Raw genomic sequence first — 24,261 nt, forward strand, 5'->3', positions numbered from 1 at the left:
CTGGAGCGCCAACCCAGCAGCTCAAGATAGCTCAGATGACAATTCAACGAAAAGCGTTTCGCAAATGTTATCTCAAATGAGTATTTCCACTTCCAAACCACCCACCAACCTCCACTGTCAGTGCCCAAATTCGGCTAAAGCAACTCGGGGGATACAAGAAGCAGCATTTCTTACCTTGTACAAATCTCGACATTTTAGGGATTTAGTAAAACACTCCGGCTTTTTAAAAAATTTCTATAGGAGTCACGCTATAGGGCAGGTCTCTCTTCCTCTCCTGCTTTAACAACTGACGTATTTTTCCTCCTATATTTAACTACTTAAGGGAGTGTTTATTCAAAGAGATTAAAACTGGCAAAAGAAAAAAAAAAGAAAGAAAGAAAGAAAAACCACCTAGAAAAACCTTCCCCAATTCCAAAAGACGGAAACTTGGTGAGACTGAGTCGGCTTAGGAACTATTGGCGACAAGCGCTCCTGACACAAACGAGGGCCAGCTGGAGACTCCCGGAAAAGGTAAAAACCACACGAACTTAAATTTCATCAATGAAAGAGGCGGACCTACAGGCTATTTCACCGCCCCCCAGTCCCCACGCCCTCCGAGGCTGGACTGCAGGAGGCACTGGGAGGCCGCACCCCTAGCTGCCCCCTCTCCGGCGCCGCCGTCCAGCCCCCAGCCGCTTCCCCGGAAAACCCCGGTCAACAGCGGCTCCCACTCAAGCAAGGGTTGGGGAGGCGGGCGAGGCCAGCAAGCGGGGGCAGTGCAACCATTTTCCTCAGCCATAAATATTCTGGGACTAGCAGGCGCTACCAATTGCAAGCTCCAGCGGGCCGACCGGTCGGGGCCTCAGCTCCCCGACTTCCCGCCGCGAGCAGCGAAACCCGGCCGCAGCTTCTTCTCGGGAAAGGGCAAAGGCTATGTTGCCCCTCCCCCGCAGCGGACACTAAAGGGTCACCAGCGAGGAGGAGACCCGTGCACCGGCCCGGGGGTCTCAAGGGAGGGCCCCGACCCTTCCCTCACATACTCTCGCGGCGCCTGCCCTGCGCTGCTCAGAATCCCAAATTCCGCCTCCGGTACCACGCAGCAGGCCCGCGAGAGGGGGAAACACACCCATCCAGGGGGTCGCCGGAAGCCCAACCCCGCCCCTTCTCAAGCAGCCAGCGAGACCCACCTTCTTCTTCCTTTAGCAGCTGGGAAACTGGGGGCGTTTATGGCGCCCCGGGAAGAAGGCTCGCAGGGTGAGAAAAAGTCACCGCTGAGGCGCCCTTCTCTCGCTCTCCCTCTTCCCTCACATGCACGCCTTGAGCCCCTCGCTAGCAGCTGCTAACCCCCACTGCCACCCGTCAGCCGGTTCCCGACACCCAAAGCCCCCACTTTCTCCTAAACACCTCCCCTCCCCTCCCCCTCCATTCGGAGCAACTCCCTCATGCGGAAATGTCCCTGCCGCACCGACCGACAGGCGTAGCCGCCAGTCAGGAGCCGAGGTCCTGGCTGGTCTGGCCAATGAGACGTGCGGAGGTGGCAAGGGGCGGAGCGTTGCGGCAAGCGGGAGCCCGTCGGAGGTGGGCCCTAAGCTGTAAGCGGGAATCCCGCGCGTGGGAGTAGCGCCTACGGTGGGCGCCGGACCAGGGAAGCCTCACCAGTATGTCCCAGTAAGGGAGAGCACCTGAGCACAACTGGTTATTTTTCCAGTCAGTAAAAATGTTCCCGCTGACTACGGACTGAAGAAAGCTCCGCTGATGGCGGAGCTCCCCACCGCAGCTGTCCTGAGGGAACCCAGACGCTTCTCAGAGGACGCTAGCTCTCCTCCTCACGTGCGGTTGCGGGAGGGTGAGGATGCGTTAGGGAGTAGGCAGTGGCCTGTGTGGGGCCAACTAACAAAAGAAGGGTTTAGGCATTGAAGAAAGTGGCAAGTGAAGGCTACCCCACCGGAACCACCACCATCCCCCTTGCCCCAGTTCCTAATCCTGTAGAGATTTCTGCTATGATAGGCGTTTACTTTTCTGATCTACGTGAAATTGGCTTAAGTTACTCCTCAAGAGATGCTTTTCTTTTGGTAGATTCTTGAAGTCCTCAAGGCAAGAGGATGTTACACGGAACTTGACACTAGCCTGGAGACTATTACAGGGCCAGCCCACGGCCTGTCAAATCACACCTGGTATCACCAACCTCACCTGTACCGAGGACTCAGTGTGCCTGGCAGCGAGTGCATTTCAGACTTTACATTTCCACTTTAAGACTCTAAATAGCCTGCACCAGGACCAAAGAATTGCCAGCGTCTTCTCTTATGTGCCTCCAATAAACAAGTACAGTAATTACATAAGAGTTTGAGGCTTTGGGCAACACTAATCAACCAAGGTAAAGTGAGAATTTTTTAATGACTCATTCTCTAAGCAAAGGAACTTTAATTTTTTGATTCCACGTTTTCATATGGAAATGTTATTAGAACAAACAAAACAGAAAAGGCTAGTGAAAATTTGTTGTACTAGAGAACAACAACCATTGGTTCCGTGTTTCTTACAGGAAATCCAAAAATATTACACTCGGAAACCTCTCGGCCATAAAACGAATTTTCCCCAAACAAAACCAAAGATGTGTCTAAAATTCAGATGTCTGTAGTTTAATAACAGCATTTGGAGATTGAATATATTTACAAAATCTCTACATCCTTTGTGTACAGAACAGAAATTGTTCTAGCACTGAATAAGCAGTACTTAGCAATAAGCCTTAGTACCAAAATAAAATACCCCCAAAAGATTTGGGCCATATAGGGTTACTTACCCTGCAAAAGATAAAGGACAATGAAGAGTTTTTAATTATACAGGTTTATTATAAGAAAGGATGATCAGTTACTGTATTTTCTGCCTTCACAGAAGATTAAAGAGCAAATGGAGTTTAACTGCAGCAAGAGCATTTGTTAATACCTAAGAATGGCATCTTAATTTATGAGTGATTAAATATTGAGATATAGTACCAAAGGTGATCATACATTTGCTGCCTCAAGAACTCTCCAAAAAGTAACTACCCATCTTCAGTGGTTACATCTGTAACTACTCAGTCACTAGTTCTTAGAGAAGTAGCACTCTAGAGGCCAAATTTCCAAATATTTCAAAACAGTACTTTATAAAATGAAATTTCTTTATATGTCTGTTTTAAATTTTGAAGCCACAAACACTTTGTAAAAGAGCTTTCCCACTCTCTCAGAGCCACTATAAACAACCTCACTTGATAAATCATGTGGAGATAGGAAAAAGAGGTGGAAGTTCTTGATGGCCATGGAGAAAGGCATGCTTAGAAAGCAGTTACCTGTTTCTCTTTATATATTTCAGTCACTGAGAAATTGCTTTCTCTGGGCAAGTGTGTGTATCTTTATTAAGGCTTTTTTTCATAAGATATTACTCTGGAATATCCCTTCAAGGTGCATGATGTTGATATCTGTATCATTAGAAATCTGTAACATTGATAGATTTCTAGATTATATCTTTGCAGAAACTTGGGATGGGGGATTCCAAACAATGAAGTGGAGGCCGATAAGAGTGTATGCAGGGTTAAGGAGCTGGAGTGAAATGGACTGTGAATCAAAAAGAAGGCTGGAACCCAGTTTTTGTCCGGTGCCATATGTGACCATCCAAGGATAATATAAATTCTGCCTATACTTTCTTTCTTTTTTCTACTTTCCCATAGAAACTTAAGGAAACTCAGTTTAGTTTACCCAGTCCCATGTCCTAGGATATATAACCTCATCATATCTTTTTCCTTTTCTTTAGACAGGAACTTTCTGTCAATAACAAGGAAACCATGTCTGCTGCCTTATTTCTAAGCATCTTTTTTGGTGCCTTTTTAGATTTAGTGCTTGGCACAGTGTCTAGTACATAGCAAACATTCCATAAGTATATATCGAATGACTAGTTTAGTGCCACTAAATCATTTTAACTCACAGTGTTGTATTCTACTCTCTACTTTTTTTTTCTTTGAGATGGAGTTTTGCTCTGTCACCTAGGCTGGAGTGCAGTGGCACAATCTTGGCTCATTGCAGCCTCTGCCTCCTGAGTTTAGATGATTCTTCTGTCTCAGCCTAGTAGCTGGGATTACAGGTGCCCACCACCATGCCCAGCTAATTTTTGTATTTGTAGTAGAGACAGAGTTTTGCCATGTTGGCCAGGCTGGTCTGGAACTCCTGATCTCAGATGATCCACCCACCTCAGCCTCCCAAAGTGCTGGATTACAGGCATAAGCCACAGGCCCGGCCCTTCTCTCAACTCTTAGAGAGCCATAAAAAAGATAGGTTGTTTATATTTAGAGATAAAGTTTTTTAAGTTTAGTTAATTCCACCTTGGAGGTGAATCTGGGCCAAAGTATAAAAATAATAGCAGCCAGTGCCCTGATGACTTTACAGTAAGTTGCTAACTACCCATGAGTATTATCTAATAAAGAGTGGTTTTGGAATTGTTAAAGTATGAAATAAGTATACAGATCATCAATGTGTGTGGTCTTTAATTTTTTCTTGCCTATCCTACCCTATCCTCTACATTCAAGAAAATAAAGCAGTGCAGTTTGAGCAAACATGTCATAGCCATAAAAATGTCTGTGTCGTGCCCAAAGTGTTTAGCTAAGAGTCCAGGCAACAATTATCCAATGGACTGTTGCCCATACTCAATATTGGCTCCCGTCTGTACCCATCTAAATCCTAGGCCACCCACATGAGAGAGGAAAAAGGGGCTACTGTTACTCAGTCAGCAGTTGCCAGTTACTGACTACATCTAACAATAGGGCATTTCACTTGAGTAAAAAGGTAACCAAACAGGGTTAACTGGAAAAAGATACCAAATTATATCTATGAGATGGACTACTAATGAATGAGTTGTCTAAAAATGAATGGGGTTTCCAAATACTTGAGGAAGAGAAAGACTTCATTCTTTCCTGTTGCCAGCACCCTGTTGTTAATGAATCAGGAAGTTTGCTGAAACAAGTTGTGAATTTAAATTATAACATATCCTTTCTTTTGTTCACAGTATGATTTTTAAGTTATATTGAGGGTCATATAAATTTTACATCAGAACAGTAGCAATTATTTCAAATAACTGAGATGCTTTAAAAAATGAAGTTAGTTCACATTATGGATAGTTAATTAATGGTTCGTAAGTCAATCTTCTAAGTGGGTTTAAAAGTCATTAGGGTCCCAAGAATGCAGTTTAATCACAATATGCATTATCTTGTTCATGTTTATCAATAATTCCTGTCTAAATTCTCCTTTGAAAGTTGAAGGAGGCAGGTCTTTACTATTTTGTTTTCTGTTTAGTCTGTTCTGCATGTTCCCCAGAGGAGAGTGTTGGTGAGAAATGGTGATACCCATGAAGTTATATTGCTGTCATGTGGGAAACTGTATCTCCAAATCGTGCCTGCCCCTTTGATTATAGGGGTGGTAGAGCCATTCTCTTTAGTGAATAGGCCCAAGAATAAACATAAAGAAGCACCCTATATTCTCTCAGGGTTTTTAACAAGTATAGATTGTTATGCAATTATAATTTGAAAAGATTAAAAAAACTAATAAGAAATAAACCATCTTTTACCAAACTCATAGATAGAATAGATATTACTTTGATTTACTGTAGTGATATATGTATAGATGATGAGGTTACTTACTCTTATTGACTTTGAAATCCTCATAGAGAAGAGCTGTGAAAGAGAAAAGCATTCAGTTTAATTCTGTTTTTCTCCCTCTTTCAACTATATTAAAGATTCCCTGTTGTGCATTCCCTCAAATGACTTTTGATGGTTTTCCAAACATCTCTTCCTCTGGTCTAGTTTATTAAATTTCCTGCCAGTGCCACCACTGGGAAGGAAAGGATAAAGAACTTCTGTTTCCTAACTTAGTCTCAGGGAATGTATTTTAAGCATTTCACACCCACCACCCTAACTAAATATTAAAGAGAAGATTCTTGGCCGGGCACAGTGACTCACGCCTCTAATTCCAGCACTTTGGGAGCCCAAGGTAGGTGGATCACCTAAGGTCAGGAGTTTGAGACCAGCCTGGCTAACATGATGAAACCTCTTCTCTACTAAAATATAAAAATTAGCCAAGTGTGGTGGCGGACATCTGTAATCCTAGCTACTCCGGAGACTGAGGCACGAGAATCACTTGAACCCGAGAGGCAGAGGTTGCAGTGAACTGGCATCACACCACTGCACTCCAGCCTGGGGTACAAGAGTGAGACTTTGTCTTGAAAACAAACAAATAAATAAATAAAGAGAAGATTCTTAAGACTGCACTTTGAGTGAAGGTTAAATAATTGAATAATTCTATGTCATTAAATGGATAATATGATTAGGTAATAAAAACTTTTTTTTCTCTCTAAAATTAAAAAGAGGAGGAATGTCATACTTAGAGAAAAAACTACAGGAAAAATTATGGAATATTAATGTTAAGTTCTGGTGCAAGTTTTATTTTTTAAATTTTATTTATTTATTTATTTATTGCGTTGGAGTCATCCAGGTTGGAGTGAAGTGGTGCAGTTTCAGCTTACTGCAACCTCCACCTCCCAGGCTCAAGCAATTATCCTGCCTCAGCCTCCCAAGTAGCTGGGACTACAGGTGCCTGCCACCTCACCTGGCTAATTTCTGTATTTTTTTCGTAGAGACAGGGTTTCACCATATTGGCCAGGCTGGTCTCAAAGTCCTGACCTCAAGTAATCTGCCCACCTCAGCCTCCCAGAGTGCTGGGATTACAAGCATGAGCCACTGCACCTGTTCTCTGGTGCCATTTTAAATTGCACTGCAATTTTTTTTTAAATTTCATTAAGGATGCACAGCTTTAAAAAAAAAATCCAGATAGTAACAAAATGCCACTAATTAATAGCAGTACTCCCCTATTTCTCTTTACTTCAATGTGGCACCTCAGAGGCAACCATTTTTCTTCTCATAGTTACCTCCACATTTCTTAATGCTATAGAATTGTTATTTATTTGGTTTCTGGATTTTAGGCATTATGTTTTTGACTTCCTGTTAGAATAGATATGGACTGAGCTCACTTATACCCCCAGCCCTTTTTCTCTCCATTGTATCAGTTTCCTAAACCTTGTAGAGCTAAATTTCCCAACCTTTTCCTCATCATACAGAGAGAAAACGAAAATATTTGTATGGTATCTTGGGGTGCCTAGAGGGTATTTATGAACATTTATTTGTTCTTGGTGAAGAATTAACAGTGTTAAAATGTATATCAAATTGTGAAAATTAAAATGAATATGAATAGTTGAAATATTAAATATAGAATTTATTTAAAACTGAAATAAAAGCTTTTCAAATATCTAAATGAGAAATTTGAACTTGCCTACATGAACATAACTTTTTTGAATCAAGATTTAAGCTTGAATAGTTACACAGAGTTTTTTATCAGGACTTCCAGGTGATAATCTCTTCAAATTCTTGATAGTCACTGTGGTACACTAAATAATGGCTCCCAAAGATATCCAGGTCCTAACCCCTGGAACCTGTGAGTGTTACCTTATGTGGTAGGAGGGATTTTGCAAATGTGGTTAAGAATTTTCAGATGGAGAGATTATTTTGGATTATCTGAGTGGGCTGTAAATGTAACAAAAGTATTATTGATACAAATCTAGAACGTCTTTGTAAAATGTAGGCAGAGAGAGAGAGGTTTAAAGACAGAGAAAGAAAGCAATGTGCTAGTAGAAGGCGGAGGAGAAAAGATGATGTTATGAGAGGCTTTGGGCCAAAGAATGAAGACAGCCTCCAGAAGCTGGAAAAGGCAAGGAAATTAATTATTCCCTAAAGCCTGCAAAGGTAGTGCAGCCCTGCTGACACTGATTTTCACCCAGAGAAACCCACTTCGGAATTAGAAGAGAATGAATATACTGTATGTTGTGTAAGTCACCCAGTTTGTGGTGATTTGTTACAGTAGCTGTAGGAAACTAATACAGCCATCCTTATGAGAATGTAGCACAAATAAGTGATAAAAAGTTCTAAAAATATTTTTTGGTAATTATTTAAAAATGTATAAGGTTGAAATTATACTGAGTCCAACAGCTCATTCTTTTTTATTGGCAATCAAAATGATGAAATTTGGTGTGATAAGGCAGGTGGAATTTTTAATTCAATTGAACTTTTCTCTAGAAAGTACTTTGAAAAAATGATGAAACTTCAATTTGTAAAACATGCATGCATTATTGGAACAGTCAGACCAACACTACTTTGGATGCCACAAAAAGGACACTTCAGCTACTAACAAAAAGTATCTGATGTCTATGAAATCAGAGTTTCAGAGCCACCAGAGCAGCACCATCCAGGAGCTCCATGTTGTCAGCAATGTGCTGAGCCCAGCCAAAGAGGTAGGTATTCCATCATCTGGACACCTACTTCTGGAACCAGCTGCTGAGCATACTGCTGTTCACCTTGGATAAGAGGCCTGTGGAATTATTAAATGTTTTTCATCATCCACTCTACCTGTAGAGACTCTGATCCTCTTGGCCACCTTCCAGGAAACTCTGGTAAATGCTGCTAGCAGCTGGAGGCAACCAGGCCAGGGGCTCCCAACTTGCATGCCCCAGGCCAGAAAGGATCAGTATCATGCTTCACAGCTTTAAGTCATTCAAAACATACAATTAGAAAATTCTAGTCTATATTATCTCTCTCACCAGTGCTGAGCAGCATATAAAAAAAAAGAGAGAGAGAATTTGGAGCAGAGAGCAGTACTGAGAATAAGACAGAGGCCATTCTCAATTTATTAGGAACTTAACAACAAGAGTTTGCAAAGAAAATGTTAGAGGTCAGCAACTTACTGAAGTTCTAGCTTTGCATGGATCTGTACAGCAACAAATAAAAAAACAGACTATTTGAGTAAAAGAAATAAATTTATTGAAGACTACTGTCTGGATTTGGAGCATCACAGACAGACTGAGAGACTTTCAGCTGTTTGATATGTAAGGCTTTCTAACACAGACCAGCGTGGGATGGAGACCACATAAAGTTGCAAATGGAGTAATAGGATAATGAAAGAAGAGACTTTTCCTTAAACCATGTTAGCCTGAAGGTTTTACCAGTTTCCTAGTGAGAAGGAATAAAACAGTAATAAAACCACATTGATAATTATTTGAAATTTTTTTGTGTGTATTTATATATATGTATGTTGACATACACTTATACATATATTTATTTATAATTTATATTCTTTCTTATTCTAAAAAGAATTTGAGGCCAAGCAAGGTGTATATATTTCTGATTAAGTCCATTGCTTAGTAAACTGGCCATACTATAGTTCATTCTATAGTGGAAATTCAGTTTAGTCATTCTCATCTAAAATCCTTTTTGCTGTCTTTAGATAGTCATGTTAAAGAACCTCTTCTTGTATTTTTTTTAAATGGCTTTTTCTCAACCCAGTGAACCCAAATGATAACAATCTAGATTCCAGGTCTAGAGAAAGTTAAGAAGTAAGCAAAATTCCTTAACATTATAGATGATATTCTAAATTAGGTGTGCTATATATTACATGGTCAATCTCTGAAACTGTAAACACTGAAGTCTCTTCAAAAGAATCTCCACAAAATATGTACCATCACGTAAGGGTTAGTTGGTTGGTTTTAATTTATTGGTGTTTTTTCTGTTTTCAGGTATTGGTGTCTAGGGAAGCACAGGAATACATTGGAAGAAGCAGAGTTTGGAAAACAGGTCTGTTTTTTTATTTCAATTTTGCCACTTAGAACCTGAGTAACCTTGGATAAATTACTTGGATAACCTTATGAACCTTAATTTCCTCACTTAAAGATGAGAATAACAACTAGTAGCCTGTCTCGCCAGACAGAGACAGAATTATTACATAATATAATGTAGAGGGTTTTTTGTTTGTTTGTTTGAGATGGAATCTCGCTCTGTCACCCCGGCTGGAGTGCAATGGCACAATCTCAGCTCACTGCAGCCTCCACCTCCTGTTTTCAAGCAATTCTCCTGCCTCAGCCTCCTGAGTAGCTGGGATTATAGCTGCCCACCACCATGCTGGGCTAATTTTTATATTTTTAGTAGAGATGGGGTTTTACCATGTTGGCCAGGCTGGTCTTGAACTCCTGACCTCAAGTGATCCTACCATGTTGGCCTACCGAAGTGCTGGGATTACAGGTGTGAGCCACCATGCTTTGCCTGAGTTATTATAAAGATCGTCTGACTCTGTTAGCACAGGGTATAAGTTCAGCTAATAATTATTCCCTGTATTGCCCTGTCATAACATTAATCTCAAATTATTGTTATTATTTTATTTACTATTATTACTTATTGAATATTTCCCCTCCATAGGGAAATAAATCTCTTTGAAAGCAAGGACCATATCTATCTTGTATCCCCAGAGCATATCATAGTGCTTGACACATAATAGGCACCCAAAAGAAATTTGTTCAATGAATTATCAAATGAGATATTTATGAATGACTTTAAAAATTGTAGAGTACTGTGTAGGTGTATATTAGAGGTTTCCCATTATTTCTATCAGAAACATGTTTTGTATAGCAAATAATCAACTTCTAAATGTACTTTTATAACACAAAAGGGATCACTTCTAATCAAGTTGTGCGGTAACAGATTGTTTGCAGAGATGGCCACAGTGCTTCCTATCCCTATGCCCCTTGCTCTTTTGCAGTGTGACTTTGTCACTCCTCCCATTAGGAGGCAGAATTTCCCCTCTGCCTGCTCCACTCCTTGAATCTGTGTTGGCCTGGTAATTTTCTTTGACCAATAGAATACAGAAGAAGTAATGTTGGCTGCATGTGGTGGCTCACATCTGTAATCCAAGCACTTTGGAGGCCAAGGCGGGCGGATCACCTGAGGTCCGGAGTTTAAGATCAGCCTGACCAATATGGTGAAACCCCATCTTGAAAAAATTAAAATTAAAATTAAATTAAATTTTAAAAAAAGAAGAAGAAGTAATGTTATGTGACTTTCAAGTCTTGGCCTCAAGAAGCTTTTCAGCTTTCAACCTCATGCCTTGGAATACTAACCTGATACTGAGGAAGGCCATTATAACTTGCTAGAAAATGATAAGCTGCATGAAGTAGAGATGAGTTTTTCTAGTTGAGGCGCCCCTGGACCAAACAGTCCAGACAAACAGGCTGACAGATACCTTCAAACAGTACAGACAAACTAGGCTGCCAGATACATTGTAGCTCATCTCAGGCTATCCAGCGCTTGTTAAACTGCCTAATGAGTCAAACTGGCCACATGAGTGACCCAGGTAAGACTAGTAGAAAAATCACCTAGAGAAGCTGTATTCAGTGCAGTGTATTGATACATAGTAAAAGTTAATTGATACACTGTAATTGTAGTATCAAAGAAAACTCAAACCACACTCATTTTCTCTTTGCTTAGCCCAGAACTGCTCTTCGTCTTTCCACAATGGGACTATGTTTTTCAGCCCACACATTTTTGTCCTCTAAACTGTATTCTCCAAATCCTTCTCAGGAAGAGATCTCCTTTTATCACTGTCCTTGTCAAATCAATGCCCCCAAACTTAGAGATCTGCTTTTCCTCTACAGTTCTGAAGAGTCTTTAAATGGAAAAAGACTGATTTTTATGTTAAAAAATATTTTTGCACATGATTTAAATATATTGCTTTGAATATTCACTGTATATACGCAAATATTTCATGCAGTGTTTTAATAGTAAAAATGAGGATACAATTCAAATGCCACTGATATGGGGATTTAAATTATGTTAAATACATTCAGCATCAATATAAAAGGTTAGTATGACTTATTAAAAGAAGTGGTAGCAGTGTGTATATTGCAAAGATATTCTTTATGTCTCAAGTGGGAAAAAGATCATCCATATAAACACCTGTGGAGCAAGTATGCCAGATAGAAAGGCAAGAACCGAGGCTCTGAGACAGAGCATTATATATTCTAGGAAAGAAGAGACTTAAGTGAGGAAATGAATAAGTACAAAATGGCAAGAAGCAAGAAATGAGTTTGGAGAGGTGGGAAGAAATCAGACTTGGAGGGCTGGCTGTATGTTTTTAAAATTTATCTGAAATGCAGTGGAAAGCACTCTAATCATTTTAAACAGAACTGACATGATCTGATTTACATTTTTAAAAGTTTAGAGATATATTTTGAAAGTGGAAATAACAGGAATTACTGATGGCTTAGATGAGGATGGAGTAATTATGAGGGGGGAATGAAAGGGAAGAGTTAAGGGGGACAGTTAACCATAGGGCCATTTTTTGAGTGGTAAAGGGCGAAGGAGATCCAGATTTAGAGATAGAGATCCATTTTTATCATTTTAAGTTTGAAATGCCTAGGAGACAGACAAGACAGTGGTCAAGAAGATATTTAAAGATGTGAATATGAAACTCAGAAAAAATATCTAACCTACTGATATAAATTTAGGAATTGTCAGCATATAGTTTTGAAACTATAAGAATAGATGAGAACATATAGAGAGAAGACACAGAATAGAAAAGTGGGTATAAACTCCATCATTTAGAGGTCACATAGAAAAAAGGAAAATTATGAGACAGAATAAGAAAGAATAGCCAATTATTTAAGAAAATCAGGATAATGTGTGATTTGGAACCCAGAAAGGAGAGTATCAGATATGGCCAGTTATGAGAGTTCAGTTAACTGTGGAGAGAAAAGAGAGTCAGCCAAATAAAACTTATTAGTTCCCTTATAAGAGCAGTAGAATGATAGGAGGATAAAAGGAGACTGAATGTTGTCATTTAGCAACATTGATTACTAGATGACTATTATTAGCTTATTCAAACAGCAATATCTTTATAATTCCCAGATAAAATTATTCTGAACCTAGCATTTTATCGACAAAACATTTAGGGATGAGGATAAGTTAAAAACTTTCTCACCTTTTTTTTTTTTTGATTTCCTATGCATTTCAAGGGGGAAAAAATTGCTTAAGGAAATGTTCTAGCAAAGTAAGAAGAGAACTGATGAGAAAACATGAGATCCCGGTAATGAGATCTCAGTAATGAGGTCCCAGTAAAGATCTGCTATAGGTTTGTAATAAAAAGATATTTCAAGACCACAAATATTTAGGCCATCAAGATAATTATTAATAATAGGACAGGAAGCTAGAAGATTTCAGAGAATGACTTTAAGAAAAAAGTACATTTACTTTATGAAATAGCATTATTAAAAATCTTAATCATCTTTATGATAGGCTAATGATGCTTCTTGTCACCAAGACAGAAGAAATACAATTACAATATTTAGTGAAGGCAAAAAATTATATAAGCCATGGCTCAAAGATGAACTAAAATGTGTCATTATTATGAGTAATGAATGGACAGATAAGAAAAGAAAATCCATTTGACATTGATGCTTAGATCATTCTCCTTCAATAAGTATAAATTTAATAACATGGTTTACATTTCCCTTTCCACAAGTCCATTCATACCACTTGATTCTGCAGTGAATAAGATTTATAAAATTATAATACTGAAAAAATCTTTAATTTTCAAAATAAAAGACAAAATGCATAAGAGAATTATTCTAACAGAGCAAATAATATAAATATCAACAATGTAAAAGTACTGGTGCAGCCCAAGGTATTTGGGAAATGGAAGGAAGTGGAAGGATAAAATTTTTTAATCTTACACAATGGAAGACTCAAAAGACATTTTCTAAAGTAAGTACATCAAGAAATAGGTTTAATACATATTAAGATTTAAGTATTCTTTAAATGAATGAAGTAGCAGATAGAATGTAATATAATTTAATTTCAAAAATTGCAAAGAGAATACAAGGGGAAGAAAAATGGAGAGTACTGTAACTGAGCTAAATTCTCATTGTTCATTCTCAAAGTGTAGAGTCAATTTATTAAAAAAGCCAGGAGTTGAACCAAAAAAGTGGCAGTGCAGTATATTTGTATTATTTTAAATTATGGAATAACTATCAGAAGTGCTAAAAACAGTTTGATGTTGTCACCAAGACAGAAGAAATACAATTACAATATTTAGTGAAGGCAAAAAATTATATAAGCCATGGCTCAAAGATGAAATGAACTAAAATGTGTCATTATTATGAGTAATGAATGGGCAGATAAGTAAAGAAAATCCATTTGACATTGATGCCTAGATCATTCTCCTTCAATAAGTATAAATTTAATAAAAGGATAAAAGGTACTTTTGGGCAGTGTTTTTGAGCTGTGGGAATGAAATCAATTTAGTAGTTACAATCTACATTAGGAGACAAGAAGAAAAAAGAAATATCAGGTTCCATTGTACTAGTAAAGTCAAGTAAATATATAAAACATTTTTTCAGCTTTCTGTATACCTGTAAAATGTATTTCCTACTTGGGTTTTGGTCAACAAAGTACTGTAGGAAGTAAAACTGTGTTGTAAGACAGTTGTTTGGCTGCATTTTTATCTTTTATTTTTCTGCTAATCTGTAATGTTTGAATTTTTAAGCTCACGTGTATATTTTATTATAATAATTTTAAATGTTTCTGTTTTTAATACATAAAAAATACACATTTATAAGCTTCTGTAACACAAAATAGCATACATATTTTCTAACCAAAGAAAATATTTGTCAATTTTCTTTAGTTAAAAAAATGACAGGCAATCTTATTATTGCTTAGCAAACAATAAAAAGTTAAACTTAATAATTTTTAAAGATCACTTAAGGCTCACAAAAGGGAAGGCTGAGACAGGGGCAAGAGTTTAAAACATTAGAATCCAGGCAATGGATTGAGTAGGAAGAAGACAAAGCAAAAGAAATAAAAACTCCTAAATATCATTGTCACAAAGAAAACCAATGCTAAGGATGATCTTGAATACAACTTTATTGATTGTATGTAGTAGTAGTGTTACGTCTGACAGTGAAACTATTTGGGCCATCTGCATAGTTACACAGAAAACCTCATCTGCCTAAAAAGGAGAAAATGAAGCATAAAGGAGAGGTCATTAGGCACTGTTCTAGGCATTAAGTTTATAGCAGTGAGTAAAACAGTCTCTCCCCTTGTGGATATATATTCTTGGGGGAAGGAGAATGATGAACAAATATTTCATATAATGTCAAGTAGTACTAAGTTCTATTTAAAAAGCAGGGTAAGGGATAGAAAGTTTGAACTTGGGTTCAGGGAAGGCCTCTCTCAGGAAATAATTGGAGCAGAGGCTTGAGCCATTTGGGAAAGCAAGCCAAAAATATATCTGGAAGAAATGCTTTTCAAGCTGCAGTTCTAGGACATTCAAAGACTGAGTTGGGAGCATTCTTGGGAAATTAAGGAGACATAATGGCAAGAAGAATGAAAAAAAAAAAAATAAGTAAATTCATAGCTAAGTAAAGATAAAGAAGAGATCTTAAAAACATCAGGGAGAAAAGAGATTTCTCAATTGTTTCATAAATGGGTTAAAGATGGCCCCTATGTGTTAGTCCCATATTTACTTATTTACAGTAGGCTAGGACCATTAGATCAAAGCCTGCCAGTGCCAAACTCAAATTCTTGTACATCTAGTTGCTTTAAATATAGCTCAAACAAGCATATTTTAGCCATTAGATCATACCTGCTTGGCATACCCCCCAGGAAACTGCACCCAACATCTTCTAGCCATAGATAAGACAAAGTCTGTGGCTATAAAAGACCACAAACTGCTGCTGCCTTTTAGAGCTCTCTGACCTAGAAATTCCTCACCTTGCTGCCTAGTGACGTTACCTAGACATGTAAGACCCCTCTTGTTAGGAATTCCATATGCTGAAAATGAAGCCAGCATAGTGGAGAATGAAGAGAAACTGTGTTTTGATTACAAGGTTTAAACCCTTTAACTGAGACCCACCTCTGCAGGCTCTCCATAGACTTTTAAATTGTGCAAGCCAATTTTTATTTGTTTAGGCCCTTTTAAGTTGGACTGTCTTATGCAAATGAAATGATCGTGTTATAGATGGTAGATTCAGCTCACTTTCTTTTTTTTTTTTTCTTTTTGTTTTTTGAGACGGAGTTTCACTCTTGTTACCCAGGCTGGAGTGCAATGGCACGATCTCGGCTCACTGCAACCTCCGCCTCCTGGGTTCAGGCAATTCTCCTGCCTCAGCCTCCCGAGTAGCTGGGATTACAGGCACGCACCACCATGCCCAGCTAATTTTTTGTATTTTTAGTAGAGACGGGCTTTCACCATGTTGACCAGGATGGTCTCGATCTCTTGACCTCGTGATCCACCCGCCTCGACCTCCCAAAGTGCTGGGATTACAGGCGTGAGCCACTGCACCTGGCCTCAGCTCACTTTCTTAAATAAATTATTGTAGAATCCATGATCAGTGAATTTTTTAAAATGTTACTGGCTATAAAGATGGCTCTGACTAATAAGGCCAGTATGCAATCAACATGTATAGGAGACCATTAAACCTGTGCACTGGTTTAATTGAAATATTTGAATCATAATAATATTACATCTTTTGAGAATTCTAAGAAAAACAAAGAGAAAATAAACAAGAAAACAAATATTGAGCATATTTTGTTTAATAAAACAAAACTGAAGGATTGAGAAGAATGCAATGATGTAGGGTGAGAAGGACGCCTTAATTTTATTAGCCAAGTAACAAGGGTGACACGGTATTGTATAATAGTAAAATAAGCTCTTGCCTCATTTTCTGGGTTTATTGAAGGAATTTTTACAAATATACAGTATAAGCTGCTTTTAAAATTTGCACATTTTGTTCTCTAGGGAGTCTTGCTAGGATGAGTTACAGGGAAGAGAGATTCAAGGAAGTCTGAAAGTCTGGAGACACAAGAGATTACATTTGCATTTTTGGAAGATTTTTCAAAACACGGGAGACCTACAAGTCAAATAAATACCAAACAGATTTGTGACAAAGAAAATGTTCTACAAAAGTAGTTCTCAAAATTAATTTTAGCTTTGGATAATTTTTCAAAATTAAATCTTACAGAGAACTTCAAAATTAGAACTTTAAAGTTAGAAAAATGATATATTTGTTAGTATGGATTTATTTTTTAAGTTTAACTGTATAGCATTTATTTTTTAAAGAATAGAAGAGGGATGCTCTTAAATATTTTGGTAAACATGCAAAATATTTAAAATCAGGTGTATGGATGACAGTTTCACTCTTATCTGCATTAGCATTTAATTTATTTCTCTGTTTTGGTTATGCAAGAGTAAGGTAAATATTTGCAAATGATAATTTCAGGATACTTCTCAATTAAACTAACTTAGAAGCCTGAGAAAGAAGTAGTAGACTTTTTAAAAGTTGTATTTCAAAGTTACACCACTAGTGTGTCTATTAGTGGAATTAATTATCATAAATATAAAAGTTAGAGAAAAAAGAACTAGAAGTTACAAGGACTGCTTAAAATACCTGTAATAGGATTCAGTAGTCTGTATCCTGTTATAACAAGTAAGACACCATACTTAGTGTGTTATTTTTGGCACATATGTGACTTTTTCCTCAACAGAGAATTTGGCAAACTGATGCATCTGAACTTTTAATGGCATTGAATTGAGCAAGATACACATATATTTTGGCTTTTTGTTCATTTTGTAATTTTGTGTCAGGAAAGATTTGCTGATGTTCTTTAATTTAAAAAAAAAAAAGATAATGCAGGACTGTAACTTTCCATGTCATCCACATTTACAAGAAGTTAAGTGCGCACACAAAGATGTAGATGAGGAAATCATAAGGACTGTTCACAAATATTCCAATTCTCCCCCTGGATATTTGGTAAGATTGCTCTTCCTTGTTGTCTTTGGAGTTAGTTGTAGCCATGTGCCTTGCTTTGGCTAGTGAAATGTGAGCAGCAGTAATACATATTGCTATGGGGCAGACGTTTTAAGAGCAAGTGCTAGTGAACAGTTCTCTGTTTCATTTCATATAGTACACATTTCCACCATTGTGTACTATATGATTACAGTACACTTTTGAGATGGAGTCACCATCAGTGTCAATTCATGGGTGATGATGAACAGAACCTCTTGCTAATCTGCACTGGATGTGTAAAATCCAAAACCACGTATGAGCAGAAGAATGTAGTTAGCAGAGAGAAGAGAGTGGGACAGACTTGCAGAGAGAATTGGAGATGCTATCAGAGAAAGATAAGAGAGAGCAGCTGATCCCTAGAACTGTTTTGGTTTGAGGTGCTTCCCAGGTCCCATGGGTTCTAACTCTAAACCTCACATAGGCCTTCTAATTCTTGAACAGTAGCAACAACAAAAAGCTTATATAAAACATTATTTCTACTCAGCAAGATGTCACCATAATGAATATTGATAATTTTGCTGAGTCAGAACATAAGAGCCTTTTAATATATATTGCCAAATATCACCCACTAGCAAGTCAGAGTGGCCTTTTCACAGTACTTTTGACTCCTGAATCTGAGGATATGTATTAAGAAATAAAGCAAAGCCAAAAAATAAAAATAAAAAAGGAAAAACTTTGCTAGTAGGCAAAAAATAAAAAAACTCTATTCATCAGCATTTCTTTATTAATGAGACTGAACTTTTTCCAAATATTTCTAAGTCATTCACTCTTTCTTTTGTAAGTTAAAAAATTTATCTTGGCCATACATTTATTAAGATCCTAAAGATTTCTTAAGGGTTTATATGAGCTTTTTGCATTATAATATCTTTCACAAATATTTCCCCAATTTGCTTTCAGCTTTTACATTTTTATTTATGTGAAAATGTCAATTATTAACTGTTACATTATAAAATATGTATTTTCCTTTATTAGTCCACCATTGTGTCTAAGACTAAAAGCTTTACCTAACCAAAGATTATTTATTCACTTATTTTTCCCTTTACTCTCTTTTTCTCATCTATTTGATTCTCATTTATATTGTACAAAAACATTTATATCAGTTGAAGAAAACTATAAATACAAAAACGAATACATGAATGACCAAACTGTTGTTTTCTCTTTTAATGGTAAGATTTTTTAACCTATAATTTATAATATAATTTTAATTTGGCATACAGTATAAGATAAAGATTTGATTGATTCTTTATTTTTTTTTATTTTTTTTTTTTTATTTTTTATTGGATTATAGGTTTTGGGGTACATGAGCAGAGCATGCAAGACAGTTGCGTAGGTACACACATGGCAGTGTGCTTTGCTTTGCTTTTCTTCTCCCCTTCACCCACATTTGGCATTTCTCCCCAGGCTATCCCTCCCGACCTCCCCCTCCCACTGGCCCTCCCCTTTTCCCCCCAATAGACCCCAGTGTTTAGTACTCCCCTTTCTGTGTCCATGTGTTCTCATTTTTCATCACCCACCTATGAGTGAGAATATGCGGTGTTTCATTTTCTGTTCTTGTGTCAGTTTGCTGAGGATGATGTTTTCCAGATTCATCCATGTCCCTACAAACGACACGAACTCATCATTTCTGATTGCTGCATAATATTCCATGGTGTATATGTGCCACATTTTTCCAATCCAGTCTATTATCAATGGGCATTTTGGTTGATTCCAGGTCTTTGCTATTGTAAACAGTGCTGCAATGAACATTCGTGTACATGTGTCCTTATAGTAGAACGATTTATAGTCTTTTGGATATATACCCAGTAATGGGATTGCTGGGTCAAATGGAATTTCTATTTCTAAGGCCTTGAGGAATCGCCACACTGTCTTCCACAATGGTTGAACTAATTTACACTCCCACCAACAGTGTAAAAGTGTTCCTTTTTCTCCACATCCTCTCCAGCATCTGTTGTCTCCAGATTTTTTAATGATCGCCATTCTAACTGGCGTGAGATGGTATCTCAATGTGGTTTTGATTTGCATCTCTCTGATGACCAGTGACGATGAGCATTTTTTCATATGATTGTTGGCCTCATATATGTCTTCTTTCGTAAAGTATCTGTTCATATCCTTTGCCCACTTTTGAATGGGCTTGTTTGTTTTTTTCCTGTAAATCTGCTTGAGTTGTTTGTAAATTCTGGATATCAGCCCTTTGTCAGATGGGTAGACTGCGAAAATTTTTTCCCATTCTGTTGGTTGCCGATCCACTCTAGTGACTGTTTCTTTTGCCGTGCAGAAGCTGTGGAGTTTCATTAGGTCCCATTTGTCTATTTTGACTTTTGTTGCCAATGCTCTTGGTGTTTTGTTCATGAAGTCCTTGCCTACTCCTATGTCCTAGATAGTTTTGCCTAGGTTTCCTTCTAGGGTTTTTATGGTGCCAGGTCTTATGTTTAAGTCTTTAATCCATCTGGAGTTAATTTTAGTGTAAGGTGTCAGGAAGGGGTCCAGTTTCTGCTTTCTGCACATGGCTAGCCAGTTTTCCCAACACCATTTGTTAAACATGGAATCCTTGCCCCATTGCTTGTTTTTTTCAGGTTTATCAAAGATTGTATAGTTGTTATGTATGTTGTGTTGCCTCTGGTGCCTCTGTTTTGTTCCATTGGTCTATATCTCTGTTTTGGTACCAGTACCATGCTGTTTTGATTACTGTAGCCTTGTAGTATAGTTTGAAATCCGGTAGTGTGATGCCCCCCGCTGTGTTCTTTTTGCTTAGAATTGACTTGGCTATGCGGGCTCTCTTTTGGTTCCATATGAAGTTCATGGTGGTTTTTTCCAGTTCTGTGAAGAAAGTCAATGGTAGCTTGATGGGGATAGCGTTGATTCTGTAAATTACTTTGGGCAGTATAGCCATTTTCACGATATTAATTCTTCCTAACCATGAACATGGAATGTTTCTCCATCTGTTTGTGTCCTCTCTGATTTCGTTGAGCAGTGGTTTGTAGTTCTCCTTGAAGAGGTCCCTTACGTTCCTTGTGAGTTGTATTCCAAGGTATTTTATTCTTTTTGTAGCAATTGCGACTGGCAGTTCGCTCTTGATTTGGCTTTCTTTAAGTCTGTTATTGGTGTAGACGAATGCTTGTGATTTTTGCACATTGATTTTATATCCTGAGACTTTGCTGAAGTTGTTTATCAGTTTCAGGAGTTTTTGGGCTGAGGCGATGGGGTCTTCTAGGTATACTATCATGTCGTCTGCAAATAGAGACAATTTGGCTTCCACCTTTCCTATTTGAATACCCTTTATTTCTTTTTCTTGCCTGATTGCTCTGGCTAGAACTTCCAGTACTATATTGAATAGGAGTGGTGAGAGAGGGCATCCTTGTCTAGTACCAGATTTCAAAGGGAATGCTTCCAGTTTTTGCCCATTCAGTATGATATTGGCTGTTGGTTTGTCATAAATAGCTTTTATTACTTTGAGATAAGTTCCATCGATACCGAGTTTATTGAGGGTTTTTAGCATAAAGGGCTGTTGAATTTTGTCAAATGCCTTCTCTGCGTCAATTGAGATAATCATGTGGTTTTTGTTTTTGGTTCTGTTTATGTGGTGAATTACGTTGATAGACTTGCGTATGTTGAACCAGCCTTGCATCCCTGGGATGAATCCTACTTGATCATGATGAATAAGTTTTTTGATTTGCTGTTGCAATCGGCTTGCCAATATTTTATTGAAGATTTTTGCATCTATGTTCATCATGGATATTGGCCTGAAGTTTTCTTTTCTCGTTGGGTCTCTGCCGGGTTTTGGTATCAGGATGATGTTGGTCTCATAAAATGATTTGGGAAGGATTCCCTCTTTTTGGATTGTTTGAAATAGTTTTAGAAGGAATGGTACCAGCTCCTCCTTGTGTGTCTGGTAGAATTCGGCTGTGAACCCATCTGGACCTGGGCTTTTTTTGTGAGGTAGGCTCTTAATTGCTGCCTCAACTTCAGACCTTGTTATTGGTCTATTCATAGTTTCAGCTTCCTCCTGGTTTAGGCTTGGGAGGACACAGGAGTCCAGGAATTTATTTATTTCTTCCAGGTTTACTAGTTTATGTGCATAGAGTTGTTTGTAATATTCTCTGATGATGGTTTGAATTTCTGTGGAATCTGTGGTGATTTCCCCTTTATCATTTTTTATTGCATCTATTTGGTTGTTCTCTCTTTTCTTTTTAATCAATCTGGCTAGTGGTCTGTCTATTTTGTTGATCTTTTCAAAAAACCAGCTCTTGGATTTATTGATTTTTTGAAGGGTTTTTCGTGTCTCAATCTCCTTCAGCTCAGCTCTGATCTTAGTAATTTCTTGTCTTCTGCTGGGTTTTGAGTTTTTTTGATCTTGCTCCTCTAGCTCTTTCAATTTTGATGATAGGGTGTCAATTTTGGATCTCTCCATTCTCCTCATATGGGCACTTATTGCTATATAATTTCCTCTAGAGACTGCTTTAAATGTGTCCCAGAGGTTCTGGCACGTTGTGTCTTCATTCTCATTGATTTCGAAGAACTTCTTTATTTCTGCCTTCATTTCGTTGTTTACCCAGTCAACATTCAAGAGCCAGTTGTTCAGTTTCCATGAAGCTGTGCGGTTCTGGGTCGGTTTCTGAATTCTGAGTTCTAACTTGATTGCACTATGGTCTGAGAGGCTGTTTGTTATGATTTCAGTTGTTTTGCATTTGTTGAGCAGTGCTTTACTTCCAATTATGTGGTCAATTTTAGAGTAGGTGTGATGTGGTGCTGAGAAGAATGTGTATTCTGTGGATTTGGGGTGGAGAGTTCTGTAAATGTCCACCAGGTTTGCTTGCTCCAGGTCTGAGTTCAAGCCCTGGGTATCCTTGTTGATTTTCTGTCTGGTTGATCTGTCTAGTATTGACAGTGGAGTGTTAAAGTCTCCCACTATTATTGTGTGGGAGTCTAAGTCCTTCTGTAAGTCATTAAGAACTTGCCTTATGTATCTGGGTGCTCCTGTGTTGGGTCCATATATGTTTAGGATCGTTAGCTCTTCTTGTTGTATCGATCCTTTTACCATTATGTAATGGCCTTCTTTGTCTCTTTTGATCTTTGTTGCTTTAAAGTCTATTTTATCAGAGATGAGAATTGCAACTCCTGCTTTTTTTTGCTTTCCATTAGCTTGGTAAATCTTCCTCCATCCCTTTATTTTGAGCCTTTGTGTATCCTTGCATGTGAGATGGGTTTCCTGGATACAGCACACTGATGGGTTTTGGATTTTTATCCAATTTGCCAGTCTGTGTCTTTTGATTGGTGCATTTAGTCCATTTACATTTAGGGTTAATATTGTTATGTGTGAATTTGATACTGCCATTTTGATTCTAAGTGGCTGTTTTGCCTGTTAGTTGTTGTAGATTCTTCATTATGTTGAAGCTCTTTAGCATTCAGTGTGATTTTGGAATGGCTGGTACTGATTGATCCTTTCTATGTGTAGTGCCTCTTTTAGGAGCTCTTGTAAAGCAGGCCTGGTGGTGACAAAATCTCTGAGTACTTGCTTGTTCGCAAAGGATTTTATTCTTCCTTCACTTCTGAAGCTCAGTTTGGCTGGATATGAAATTCTGGGTTGAAAGTTCTTTTCTTTAAGAATGTTGAATATTGGCCCCCACTCTCTTCTGGCTTGTAGTGTTTCTGCCGAGAGATCTGCTGTGAGTCTGATGGGCTTCCCTTTGTGGGTGACCCGACCTTTCTCTCTGGCTGCCCTTAGTATTCTCTCCTTTATTTCAACCCTGTTGAATCTGACGATTATGTGCCTTGGGGTTGCTCTTCTTGCGGAATATCTTTGTGGTGTTCTCTGTATTTCCTGCAATTGAGTGTTGGCTTGTCTTGCTAGGTGGGGGAAATTTTCCTGGATGATGTCCTGAAGAGTATTTTCCAGCTGGGATTCATTCTCTTCGTCCCCTTCTGGTACACCTATCAAACGTAGGTTAGGTCTTTTCACATAGTCCCACATTTCTTGGAGACTTTGTTCATTCCTTTTTGCGCTTTTTTCTCTGATCTTGGTTTCTCGTTTTATTTCATTGAGTTGGTCTTCGACTTCAGATATTCTTTCTTCTGCTTGGTCAATTCGGCTATTGAAACTTGCGTTTGCTTCGCGAAGTTCTCGTATTGTGTTTCTCAGCTCCTTTAATTCATTCATATTCCTCTCTAAGGTATCCATTCTTGTTATCATTTCCTCGAATCTTTTTTCAAATCTTTTTTCAAGGTTCTTAGTTTCTTTGCATTGATTTAATACATGATCTTTTAGCTCACAAAAGTTTCTCATTATCCATCTTCTGAAGTCTAATTCCGTCATTTCGTCACAGTCATTCTCCGTCCAGCTTTGTTCCCTTGCTGGTGAGGAGTTTTGGTCCTTTCTAGGAGGCGATGTGTTCTGGTTTCGGGTGTTTTCCTCCTTTTTGCGCTGGTTTCTTCCCATCTTTGTGGATTTGTCCGCTGGTCGTCTGCGTAGTTGCTGACTTTTCGTTTGGGTCTCTGAGTGGACACCCAGAATGTTGATGATGAAGTATTTCTGTTGCTTGGTTTTCCTTCTAC

At 38.2% G+C, this 24,261-nt stretch overlaps 1 protein-coding gene and 1 long non-coding RNA gene across 11 annotated transcripts in view; one reads left to right on the forward strand and one right to left on the reverse strand.

Annotated features, from left to right (window-relative positions):
- The window catches only part of UGP2 (UDP-glucose pyrophosphorylase 2), a 57,783-nt gene extending 56,380 nt beyond the window's left edge, over nucleotides 1–1,403 (reverse strand). For 4 of the 9 annotated variants that reach the window (XM_078349197.1, XM_078349195.1, XM_078349193.1 and 1 more), the window contains exon 1: nucleotides 1,167–1,403. Coding sequence is in view for 2 of the 9 variants with exons in the window: in XM_008980618.5 (XP_008978866.1) it covers nucleotides 175–193 (19 nt within the window). In the remaining 7 variants the exon portion in view is untranslated. Of the gene's footprint in view, nucleotides 1–174 lie in introns of all 9 variants that reach the window. The other 5 variants (XM_078349198.1, XM_078349196.1, XM_008980616.5 and 2 more) reach the window with 3 other exon arrangements.
- A 112-nt stretch (nucleotides 1,404–1,515) lies between these two features.
- Nucleotides 1,516–24,261, forward strand: part of LOC144579285 (uncharacterized) — a 172,644-nt gene continuing 149,898 nt past the window's right edge. For both annotated transcript variants that reach the window (XR_013526572.1, XR_013526573.1), the window contains exons 1-2: nucleotides 1,516–2,353; nucleotides 9,616–9,673. This is a non-coding gene — a long non-coding RNA (uncharacterized LOC144579285). The remainder of the gene's footprint in view (nucleotides 2,354–9,615; nucleotides 9,674–24,261) is intronic.

Source organism: Callithrix jacchus, chromosome 14 (genome assembly GCF_049354715.1).
Source record: "Callithrix jacchus isolate 240 chromosome 14, calJac240_pri, whole genome shotgun sequence".
Classification (NCBI taxonomy): Eukaryota; Metazoa; Chordata; class Mammalia; order Primates; family Cebidae; genus Callithrix; species Callithrix jacchus.